A 12,600-nucleotide genomic window follows, 5' to 3' on the forward strand; every position below is an offset into this window, starting at 1 on the left:
GTCTAGCTGCTCCTGAAGATGATGGACTTCTCCCTGCAGATGATTTAGGTTGCTCGATGTATTGCTATGTATGGTCGTGTCTTGCTGCCTCTCCTGTATTGGTTTCTTGAACAAACGTGTAATAATTGTCGCTGGTTTTTTCTCTATTGTCGACCTTAACGCTGGGTGTCCCTGTAGCGTAACCACTGGACTCCTTGCAATGCAGTCCGCATTCATTGTCACGATTCCGTTATTATACACTTGTATTTTTCCTCGTTCCTCCCCGCAAACATAGGTTAGTGTTACTTCTTGTGTTGTAGCAAAAATTCAAGAATTTGGAGCATCAAGAGGGTACCATATGCTTGTCGTGTTGATCTTTTCGGGTTTGCAGCTGAATTTTTGTTCAGATTGAACGGCTGCCAGGCCGCATTGGAACTGCTCGTGCGCTTGACCCAACGTCGTTTGTTTTATATTGCACAGCATTAATCCCTTTGACAACGTGCATTGGTTCAGCTCTTCCACAGTAAGTGCGAAGTGTCGATCTCGATGATCACTAATCGCTAGATATTTGGTTTCTGTCTCCGTTGTGATTATATGATCTTGGGTGGCTACTGGAATTGGCGTCAATTGATACACGTCGTACTCCTCTTCGTCCACTAATGGTATTTTAGTATGGAATATGAGGGTGTTGTCCAATTCCTGGACTTCTGATACCATCACTTGATAGATATCATGCATAGTCTCATGTGTAACACGTAGCCGCCTCCCCTTCGGGAGATGGGCCTGTATGTTTGTAAGCTCCTTTTGCAGCTGACTTACGGAGATTAATGCTGGGCTGACTATGCCCCTTTTTAATCCGGTTATGATGTTGATGACTGCCGTCTGTGTCCTCTTAATATGCCCTGTTATTAATGTTAGTTCTGATGACACCTGCGCTATGTTCCCAGTTCGTATGGTATTTTCGAGGTCTGTGACGTGTGTTTCCATGTGTCTTACCCTGCGTTCCATTTCATCATTACTCGTTCTCATCACGTTTATTTTGCTGTCTAAGATCGACGTCTGATTCTTGAGTAAATGCGTGTTGTGCAATTCCTTAGCTTGGATTCTGCGGATGACCTCTTCCATATTCTGCGCATACTGAGAGTCTAAAACTCCAAATAGTCCGTTGGTGAGATTTCCTACCAGATTCAGGGCTCCTCTCCGTTGTCGATGATGATTGAATAGCTGTTGACCATCGTATAGCTCGCTGGCCTCTTGTTCGAGCACCTGTATTATTGTTGGACATGACCCGCCTCGAAGGCACCAGGTTGATAATTCTTCAATATTTTTCTTAAACGCAGTTATTTCCTGCGCTAACAGCCGTAGATCAAAATATGATATGATCGTCCATTCTGCTGACATCAGAGCTATTCTATTTCTTAATTCTACATATGTTCCCGTATTATTAGGTAATGGGCTTGGATGGCGTTGGCAATGGCCAGCAGCACTATGAATTGGAACATAGCCTTGGGGATCTTCTGACACCCTTTGTCACTTCTTCGGGTGCCCTTTGATTGTCTAGTGGTAGCACCGCCAGCCGATGAATCGCTCTCGTGCATTCTCCTGCTGAAGTCCGGATGCTGACGACTCGGATTGCACCGACCTTTCCTGCGTGTACCATCACTATTCTCCCAAGTGGCCACTGTAATGGTGGCATATTGTCTTCCTTTATCACCACTAGGTCTCCTACGGCAACCGTTTTTTGTTTTCTTGTCCATTTTGATCGGTTTTGTAGTTCCTGCAGGTACTCGTGGCTCCATCTTTTCCAGAAATCCTGTCTGACCTTGTCTACTTGTTTCCATCTTGTCACTAGACCCGATCGTACCTCCTTGTTATGAATGTCGGGAGATGCGGCTATTGGTCCTCCGATCAAGAAGTGTCCTGGAGTCAATGCAGACAGGTCGCGTGGGCTAGAAGAAATGGGAGTAAGAGGCCGTGAGTTTAATATTGCCTCTATGTCGAAAATCACTGTTTCTAATTCTTCATATGTCAAATCTGCCGTTGACACCGTGCGGATCAACAAATGTTTTGCTGATTTCACAGCCGCTTCCCACAGTCCTCCGAAATGAGGTGCCCGTGGTGGGATAAAATGGAATTCTGTTCCTAACTGCGAGCATGTTATAGTAATTGTCTCTCGAGCCTCATCCGAGTACATCGTGGTTTTTAACTCTCGCAACTCGTTCTTCGCCCCGACAAAATTCGTGGCGTTGTCACAATAGATGCTCCTTGCGACTCCTCTCCTTCCATTAAATCTTTTAAGTGCTGCCAAGAACGCTTGAGTGGTTAGATCCGACACCACTTCTAAATGTACTGCCTTGGAGGTGAAACAACAAAAAATGGCTAAATAGACCTTATGGGGTTTCTTTCCTCGGATTTTGTAATGCACAAAAAATGGTCCGTAGTAAACAACCTTGGCCGAGTTCGGCAGCAGGCGATGCAGCGTCGTACTGTCGTCCATGCGAGTTGTTTTCTCTTGATCGTCCAAAATTGTTGTCGCGTGTTTGCCAACAGTGCCTGAGGGCCACAATGCTTAAGCTGCCGATGCTTGTTCTCAAATATGAGCCGTGTTACTTCATGACCTGCCGGCAGCAACATAGGATGTTTTTCATCGAATGCTAGACTTGAGTTCTGGAGTCGTTCTCCTACTCGTAGTACCTTGGTATTGTCCAGAAACGGGTCTAATGACCGGTAAGGATCTGATACTGCCACACAACCGTTCTTGTGCTACTGAATTATAGTGGGCTGGAATGCTATTCGTTGTATCTGTCGCACTATTAGTTGTAACGCCTTTGCTCGGTGTTCCGGAGTTATTGGTCCTGCTTCTCTCTGATTGTCTGGTCGACAATTGTTTCCAAAACGCAACATCCAGGCTGTTATTCCTACCAGCGTGTCAAGTGACCCGTGGTGACTGATTTCCGAGGTGCAATCATCGATTTTGATTAGACTCTGGACGTGATTGGTTAAAGTCCGTTGTTCTGGGTCCGTTGTTTCCAGACTTCTTGGTGCGTTGTCACAAATGGCGAACCATTAAACCACAACTCGTTTCGTTTAAGCTGTGTTGCTGAACATCCTCTTGACGCAAGGTCCGCTGGGTTGTCTTCTGATGCTACATGCACCCATTGCTCCGGATTTGATAGTTCATGAATCCGAGCAATTCGGTTTGCCACGAACGTATGAAATGATGATGCTGTTGCGTATATCCATGCTAACACTATTGTAGAGTCCATCCAATATTGGACTTCATCGATCCTTATCCGTAGATCCTTTTTATTCTTTCTGCTAGCTCAGCTCCTAGCACCGCTGCACATAATTCTAGTCTAGGCAACGTTCCCAGCCTAACGATTTTTGCCATAGTCGCTGCATAAATATGTTTACTGCTGTCGTTATAGGACATAGTAACCCTAGTGGATCAAATATTTTTCCTAATTCAGAGCACAGAACTCGTTTTGTGACTGTCCCTTGTCGTATGGCATCGCGCGTCCTTGGAATTTATCTTCTTCTTGGAAGTAACGCATTTTTTCTAGTGGGTTTCGTCGCCATACTATGAGTTGATAACCCTTGTCTTGAGGATGAACCCAGATTTGTCGATACATTTTTCACGTCTGCTGTGAACACGAACCGGTAAGCCCGAACCGTAACAAAATTGATAGCAAATCACTCTGAACAGTCGGCCCGACCCTAGGATGTTGTTAAGGCTCCTTCCTGTTGAGCTAGGCGCCAAAGCGTCAAAGACCACTCTTAATTTTGTGGTGGAGCTGTCTGGTTTTATGACGCAATGGTGGGGGGTACACTGGAAAGCTGTAACTCCATCATGTGATTCAAACGTTCATACTCATCCATAAAACTCATGTATCCTTCTAGCATTGTTGGATCCCGTTCTAACCGACGTTCTATGCTGGAAAATCTCCGTTGAGCCAAAGCTAATGTTTTTCCTAGTTCCGTTGGATTTTCTGCGAACGGCAGCCTTACCATTAGTCGTTGATCCGGGCAGAATTTGCTTTGTTCACAAAGCCTCCCTTGGACTGTCATTGCTGGTACCTCAGTGTTAAACGTATCTAGCTTCCAACATTTTTGTAGGTTATTGTCATGACCTTTCCTGCTATGGCTGCTGGCACTCGTCGCCTCACTGCGCCGGACACAATCCACCCAAGAGAGGTTTCTTGTAGAGTTGGCTGATCATCCCCCAAATCGATAAGTCCGAGTCTTATCAATCGAGAGTACTCCTTGGCTCCCAGAAGTAATCTATGCTTCCGGGTTGACCGAACTCCGGATCCGCCAGCACTACCGTGCTCGGAATACAAGGTCCTTCATCTATGGATTCCGACGGTTAGTTTTTCGTCAGTTGTGGTAAGATAAACACAACAATCTCCTTCTGAAAGTTCGACCTTAACGATGACAGCAGCACACGTGTCCATGACGAAGATCCCTGCGCCGTTTCTCCAATTCCTAGGACACCTTGTGATGTGCTGTGGGGGAGAGCAAGTTGATATGCCATCCTTCTGGACATGAGATTTAGCTGAGAGCCAAGGTCGATGACTGCGCGACAATTTTCTCGCTTTGCGGTTTGTCCTTGTATTGCCACAATGGCTGTGGCGAGTAATACGTACGTGTTTGGCGGTTGGCCGAGGGTCAACGCAGACACCTTGTTGATCATTGGGGTCTGCAGATTTGGACCTGAAGCATCCATCGCTTGCAATGGTTGATCTCGGGTAGCAATGGCAATAACCGGCGCCGTGGATTCTGGATGTTTGTGCAACATGGAATGATGCCGTTGACGGCAAAAACGACAGGTCATTGGCGACGGGCAGCTGTTTGTCTTATGGCAGTTTGACAGAGAGTTGGCACAGCCTGCAATCTTCGTTATTGCCTGCGTACGGTTGTCCGGATCCATTCTTCGAAACATGTTGCAGGATAATGGCCGGTGTGAGCCTATGTTGCAAATTTTACAATTGTTATCTCGTGATACCAATGTTTTGGTATGTCCCATCCAATGTTTCAAACATGCCGGATCGCCGTTCTTAAAAGGCTAAAACACTTTCCAGCAACGGGACTTCTGTCGGTAAGTTAGCTGAATCTTCGAGAGCGGCTAACGTATACTGATCTAGATTTCGCCGCACTAAGAACCCTATAATTGGATCCCAGCTCTTTGTGCAGATTTCCTGGTTTTTTAAAGTACTCATTGAATTCTTGATCGTGTCATATAAGGCTCTGAGTTGGCGTAAAGAGCCATCTATAGGCTTATAGACAATGATTTTTGCTATGGCGGCGAATACTAGTATCTTTCCGTTCTGGTACCTGGCCTTTAACCGCAATCAGGTGTCGTCATAGCCACCCTGTGAGAAGGCTATGTCTGTCAAGGCGTTCCTCGCTTCACCACGAAGTGATCTTTGTAGAATATGTAGTTTTTGGCTGGCCGAATATGGTTTATTGTGTACCAACTCTACAAAAAGGTCATGGAACCGTGGCCAGTCTAGTTACTCGCCATTGAATTCCGGAATGCTAATTGGCGGAAGTGCCAAGTTTAGGCTCATTGGCGCATCGTTTTCTCGAAGCAGGTTCATTTCGTATTCCTCATATAACGTGTGGAATTGGGCTATCTCTGCTTCTGCCCGAGCTGCGGCCCCAGGTGTGCTATCCAATTCATCGTGGGCTTGCCTCAGTAATGCCCAGTGGAGATCCAGGTGCCTTCGTAGGGCTGGGGTGACGGTTGGAGCGTTTGAGGCCAATGTTAATGATGATTCCAATTTGTTGCATCCTCTCTGCAACTGTCGAGTTACCGTGTCAATTTTGGAGCTTCGCTTTACTTGCTCTCCTGTTGTGATCTTGATGTTGGGTGAGGTTCGTCTGGGGGCCTTCGGTGGATCGCTTCCAGTCGGTATGTTGTCCAGGAAGACCTTTTGATATTTTTCGACCAGCTCCTTAAGTGCTATTAGTCGTGAGGAGTATTCACTTCCCGTGGGTAGTGCCGCTTGCTGGACCTCTTCATCCAGATCACAAAATTGTTGCCAGAGCTCCCTTAGTTGTTCTAATCTACCGGCATAATAGCCCTCTCGGAGGCGTCGGTCGGCAGAATCCTTGCCATAATTCTTAATAAGCTGTTGTATTTTTCCTTGCAGCTCGTTTTGGTCGTCTAACAATCGATTGTGTAAATCGATTCTGGTTTAGTTTGTCTGCTCAATGAATGAGGTCGACATAGTGCAGGTATTCAGTAAGTCTTTGCTGACTGCGATTCTTAAGCTAGGCTTGACAGGTGGTTGTGTAAGAACGTCTTACCTGTGCAAGCCGGCGTGTGTGTTGCCTATGTGGAAGGCGGATGCTGAAGTGTGATCCTTCGTTGGTAAAGGATCACGTCGGGGTCACCAATGTTCTTGCCTAAGTTAGATGGACAAGGTCGGGTCACTCCGCGGGACGAGGAGGGGTATAGAAGCTCGTCGCTGGCACGGGGACGCTGTTTATTGCAGTCGGATCACGTCGCGACACGGGTGACTATGGGTATCACGGTGCCGGACCACAGGCGATATGGACTGTGTGAGTAGAGTTATCGAATGCTCGTGTAACCGGGGATCAACAGTGTGTTGAGGTCACGCCGTGGGACAAGGAGGATAATGACACACCTGTCGCTAGCACGGGGACACTAGAGAGCACAGGACGATTCGCGTCGCGACACAGATAGCTAGGGTAGTATGGTGCCGGACCACAGGCGATCGATGAACTGTGTTAGGTTGAGTTGACAAGAGTCTTTAGGTGATAGAAGTAATAAGAGTTGTGAGTGTTTAGATTTGTAGCTGACTTTATTGAGCTGTTGATCAGAGCTTAAATACTATCACGACCCGGAACTTGGGTTCATATATTATCTAATATGTTACGCCTCATGTTGGGGTTCACCTACATTTGTGTTGACCTAGCTTCGATTCTGGTCAGTAGACTGGTCGTCTACGCTGCAATGACAGCAGTATGCAGCTTGTTGCTGCTGACCCACTGAGTCGTGACCGACTGTTCCATACTTACAGCGTCGGCACTATATTGTGCTGCTACTGTGCGCCTGGTCGCTGTTTCGTATAAGTTGCATTGGTCAAGCAGAACGCTCGCTGACAACTTGCAACTCCGCCGTCTTGGGGGTTGCGTGCGTTTGACCCATGTTCGTAACCATGCTAGAACGATCCGAGTAACCTTGGCTACGAACATTCTCCCACCCATTGACGGGTTCGTCAATAAAAGCGGAGAGTAGCCACTATTTGTCAGTTGTCGACATGTCGCTCGTTCCTTGTACGGATCTCGTGTTTCAGTTCGCATGTGCGGAGGAGTCTACACGTCTCCCACAAGGACTGCATCTTCTTTATCCAATTGGTCCTAACATCTTTCGTCGAGGAAATTAACTTTGGATACGTAGTCCGATTTGTTTTGTTTGGCACAACCTACGATATCCAGCTGGTCGTGTGGTCCAACTTCATCCCGAGTCCTTTCTCTTATTGGACGATGGGTCTGTCTTGCTTTTTCGGCGTGCTGTCCTGGCCTTGCACCGTAGTGACAGTCCTGTTTTGCGTGCGGACGTGTCATCCTGGTATGATGAATCAGATTCCGGTGTTGAATGCGATATTGGATCTGCCTTTGTTAGTGTTTAATACTTAATAAATTGCTTTTCTACTGTTACATATGTATATATATTTTTTGCTGAGGTCTCGTTAATCATCTATAAAACTGCGGTGTTCTTTGTTATTGGGTCTCAGTTTGTCGCAATGGTGCTTGAAGACCATTGCGAAGTCGTTTTGGATCTGGACGGTTCGATGCGCTATACTTGTATTCCCACCTGTTGGTCTTTACTGGATAATATCCCAGGATTCTATGTACGTCTTAAACGCCGTACGGTCTCGATCCGTACCTCATGTGGCCCTATTAAAGATGGTCTGCGCTATCCTCCCAATCGGACTGTGACGGTCCACGACGGCTCCTTAATCTTTCTTCCTAACAATCGTTTTGCTGTTGTTCGATTGGCTGTGCTTGCCGTTACCCTGCGTGGTCCTCCAGTGCCGGACGCCGATCCTCTGGAGATGTATTACGACTCCACTAGTGATTCGGGTCATGAGTAGTGACCTCCTTTTTTTTATTTTGATTTACTTCACAACTGAATGTATTCTTACATCGTAATGAAATTTTTGTATTTTATTCATTTTTTTTTTTTTTTTTTTTATTATTCCGTTGTCGTCAGCAATTTTACCCATAGGTATTGGGGAAGTGACGCTTTGTTCTGCGACGTTCTCTTGTTGACATATTCTTGATTGATTACCTTTTCTGATGAGTAAACAAATTGCTGCTAGCAGCAGTGATATTACGAGCCCTGCTGCAATGGAGATTGGTTTAACGTAGTTCACCTGCGTATTCGTAGTTGCCTCCGAATCCCCTCTGTCTAGCTGCTCCTGAAGATGATGGACTTCTCCCTGCAGATGATTTAGGTTGCTCGATGTATTGCTATGTATGGTCGTGTCTTGCTGCCTCTCCTGTATTGGTTTCTTGAACAAACGTGTAATAATTGTCGCTGGTTTTTTCTCTATTGTCGACCTTAACGCTGGGTGTCCCTGTAGCGTAACCACTGGACTCCTTGCAATGCAGTCCGCATTCATTGTCACGATTCCGTTATTATACACTTGTATTTTTCCTCGTTCCTCCCCGCAAACATAGGTTAGTGTTACTTCTTGTGTTGTAGCAAAAATTCAAGAATTTGGAGCATCAAGAGGGTACCATATGCTTGTCGTGTTGATCTTTTCGGGTTTGCAGCTGAATTTTTGTTCAGATTGAACGGCTGCCAGGCCGCATTGGAACTGCTCGTGCGCTTGACCCAACGTCGTTTGTTTTATATTGCACAGCATTAATCCCTTTGACAACGTGCATTGGTTCAGCTCTTCCACAGTAAGTGCGAAGTGTCGATCTCGATGATCACTAATCGCTAGATATTTGGTTTCTGTCTCCGTTGTGATTATATGATCTTGGGTGGCTACTGGAATTGGCGTCAATTGATACACGTCGTACTCCTCTTCGTCCACTAATGGTATTTTAGTATGGAATATGAGGGTGTTGTCCAATTCCTGGACTTCTGATACCATCACTTGATAGATATCATGCATAGTCTCATGTGTAACACGTAGCCGCCTCCCCTTCGGGAGATGGGCCTGTATGTTTGTAAGCTCCTTTTGCAGCTGACTTACGGAGATTAATGCTGGGCTGACTATGCCCCTTTTTAATCCGGTTATGATGTTGATGACTGCCGTCTGTGTCCTCTTAATATGCCCTGTTATTAATGTTAGTTCTGATGACACCTGCGCTATGTTCCCAGTTCGTATGGTATTTTCGAGGTCTGTGACGTGTGTTTCCATGTGTCTTACCCTGCGTTCCATTTCATCATTACTCGTTCTCATCACGTTTATTTTGCTGTCTAAGATCGACGTCTGATTCTTGAGTAAATGCGTGTTGTGCAATTCCTTAGCTTGGATTCTGCGGATGACCTCTTCCATATTCTGCGCATACTGAGAGTCTAAAACTCCAAATAGTCCGTTGGTGAGATTTCCTACCAGATTCAGGGCTCCTCTCCGTTGTCGATGATGATTGAATAGCTGTTGACCATCGTATAGCTCGCTGGCCTCTTGTTCGAGCACCTGTATTATTGTTGGACATGACCCGCCTCGAAGGCACCAGGTTGATAATTCTTCAATATTTTTCTTAAACGCAGTTATTTCCTGCGCTAACAGCCGTAGATCAAAATATGATATGATCGTCCATTCTGCTGACATCAGAGCTATTCTATTTCTTAATTCTACATATGTTCCCGTATTATTAGGTAATGGGCTTGGATGGCGTTGGCAATGGCCAGCAGCACTATGAATTGGAACATAGCCTTGGGGATCTTCTGACACCCTTTGTCACTTCTTCGGGTGCCCTTTGATTGTCTAGTGGTAGCACCGCCAGCCGATGAATCGCTCTCGTGCATTCTCCTGCTGAAGTCCGGATGCTGACGACTCGGATTGCACCGACCTTTCCTGCGTGTACCATCACTATTCTCCCAAGTGGCCACTGTAATGGTGGCATATTGTCTTCCTTTATCACCACTAGGTCTCCTACGGCAACCGTTTTTTGTTTTCTTGTCCATTTTGATCGGTTTTGTAGTTCCTGCAGGTACTCGTGGCTCCATCTTTTCCAGAAATCCTGTCTGACCTTGTCTACTTGTTTCCATCTTGTCACTAGACCCGATCGTACCTCCTTGTTATGAATGTCGGGAGATGCGGCTATTGGTCCTCCGATCAAGAAGTGTCCTGGAGTCAATGCAGACAGGTCGCGTGGGCTAGAAGAAATGGGAGTAAGAGGCCGTGAGTTTAATATTGCCTCTATGTCGAAAATCACTGTTTCTAATTCTTCATATGTCAAATCTGCCGTTGACACCGTGCGGATCAACAAATGTTTTGCTGATTTCACAGCCGCTTCCCACAGTCCTCCGAAATGAGGTGCCCGTGGTGGGATAAAATGGAATTCTGTTCCTAACTGCGAGCATGTTATAGTAATTGTCTCTCGAGCCTCATCCGAGTACATCGTGGTTTTTAACTCTCGCAACTCGTTCTTCGCCCCGACAAAATTCGTGGCGTTGTCACAATAGATGCTCCTTGCGACTCCTCTCCTTCCATTAAATCTTTTAAGTGCTGCCAAGAACGCTTGAGTGGTTAGATCCGACACCACTTCTAAATGTACTGCCTTGGAGGTGAAACAACAAAAAATGGCTAAATAGACCTTATGGGGTTTCTTTCCTCGGATTTTGTAATGCACAAAAAATGGTCCGTAGTAAACAACCTTGGCCGAGTTCGGCAGCAGGCGATGCAGCGTCGTACTGTCGTCCATGCGAGTTGTTTTCTCTTGATCGTCCAAAATTGTTGTCGCGTGTTTGCCAACAGTGCCTGAGGGCCACAATGCTTAAGCTGCCGATGCTTGTTCTCAAATATGAGCCGTGTTACTTCATGACCTGCCGGCAGCAACATAGGATGTTTTTCATCGAATGCTAGACTTGAGTTCTGGAGTCGTTCTCCTACTCGTAGTACCTTGGTATTGTCCAGAAACGGGTCTAATGACCGGTAAGGATCTGATACTGCCACACAACCGTTCTTGTGCTACTGAATTATAGTGGGCTGGAATGCTATTCGTTGTATCTGTCGCACTATTAGTTGTAACGCCTTTGCTCGGTGTTCCGGAGTTATTGGTCCTGCTTCTCTCTGATTGTCTGGTCGACAATTGTTTCCAAAACGCAACATCCAGGCTGTTATTCCTACCAGCGTGTCAAGTGACCCGTGGTGACTGATTTCCGAGGTGCAATCATCGATTTTGATTAGACTCTGGACGTGATTGGTTAAAGTCCGTTGTTCTGGGTCCGTTGTTTCCAGACTTCTTGGTGCGTTGTCACAAATGGCGAACCATTAAACCACAACTCGTTTCGTTTAAGCTGTGTTGCTGAACATCCTCTTGACGCAAGGTCCGCTGGGTTGTCTTCTGATGCTACATGCACCCATTGCTCCGGATTTGATAGTTCATGAATCCGAGCAATTCGGTTTGCCACGAACGTATGAAATGATGATGCTGTTGCGTATATCCATGCTAACACTATTGTAGAGTCCATCCAATATTGGACTTCATCGATCCTTATCCGTAGATCCTTTTTATTCTTTCTGCTAGCTCAGCTCCTAGCACCGCTGCACATAATTCTAGTCTAGGCAACGTTCCCAGCCTAACGATTTTTGCCATAGTCGCTGCATAAATATGTTTACTGCTGTCGTTATAGGACATAGTAACCCTAGTGGATCAAATATTTTTCCTAATTCAGAGCACAGAACTCGTTTTGTGACTGTCCCTTGTCGTATGGCATCGCGCGTCCTTGGAATTTATCTTCTTCTTGGAAGTAACGCATTTTTTCTAGTGGGTTTCGTCGCCATACTATGAGTTGATAACCCTTGTCTTGAGGATGAACCCAGATTTGTCGATACATTTTTCACGTCTGCTGTGAACACGAACCGGTAAGCCCGAACCGTAACAAAATTGATAGCAAATCACTCTGAACAGTCGGCCCGACCCTAGGATGTTGTTAAGGCTCCTTCCTGTTGAGCTAGGCGCCAAAGCGTCAAAGACCACTCTTAATTTTGTGGTGGAGCTGTCTGGTTTTATGACGCAATGGTGGGGGGTACACTGGAAAGCTGTAACTCCATCATGTGATTCAAACGTTCATACTCATCCATAAAACTCATGTATCCTTCTAGCATTGTTGGATCCCGTTCTAACCGACGTTCTATGCTGGAAAATCTCCGTTGAGCCAAAGCTAATGTTTTTCCTAGTTCCGTTGGATTTTCTGCGAACGGCAGCCTTACCATTAGTCGTTGATCCGGGCAGAATTTGCTTTGTTCACAAAGCCTCCCTTGGACTGTCATTGCTGGTACCTCAGTGTTAAACGTATCTAGCTTCCAACATTTTTGTAGGTTATTGTCATGACCTTTCCTGCTATGGCTGCTGGCACTCGTCGCCTCACTGCGCCGGACACAATCCACCCAAGAGAGGTTTCTT

At 46.1% G+C, this 12,600-nt stretch overlaps 2 protein-coding genes across 2 annotated transcripts; both read right to left on the reverse strand.

Annotated features, from left to right (window-relative positions):
• Positions 1-306: 306 nt before the first annotated feature.
• On the reverse strand, positions 307-1,380 carry LOC139353428 (uncharacterized). Its single transcript, XM_070997612.1, has one exon. It carries the CDS (start codon positions 1,378-1,380, stop codon positions 307-309), a length of 1,074 nt encoding a protein of 357 aa, XP_070853713.1.
• A 7,346-nt stretch (positions 1,381-8,726) lies between these two features.
• LOC136117766 (uncharacterized) lies at positions 8,727-9,800 on the reverse strand. The gene has a single exon (XM_065868733.2). The coding sequence runs from the start codon at positions 9,798-9,800 to the stop codon at positions 8,727-8,729; it is 1,074 nt and encodes a 357-aa protein (XP_065724805.2).
• Positions 9,801-12,600: the final 2,800 nt, after the last annotated feature.

The sequence above is a fragment of the Drosophila suzukii genome, chromosome X (assembly GCF_043229965.1).
Source record: "Drosophila suzukii chromosome X, CBGP_Dsuzu_IsoJpt1.0, whole genome shotgun sequence".
Classification (NCBI taxonomy): Eukaryota; Metazoa; Arthropoda; class Insecta; order Diptera; family Drosophilidae; genus Drosophila; species Drosophila suzukii.

Coding starts and splice junctions, on each gene's coding strand:
- LOC139353428 (XM_070997612.1), bottom strand. CDS start 1,380: ATGTCAGCAGAATGGACGATCATATCATATTTTGATCTACGGCTGTTA.
- LOC136117766 (XM_065868733.2), bottom strand. CDS start 9,800: ATGTCAGCAGAATGGACGATCATATCATATTTTGATCTACGGCTGTTA.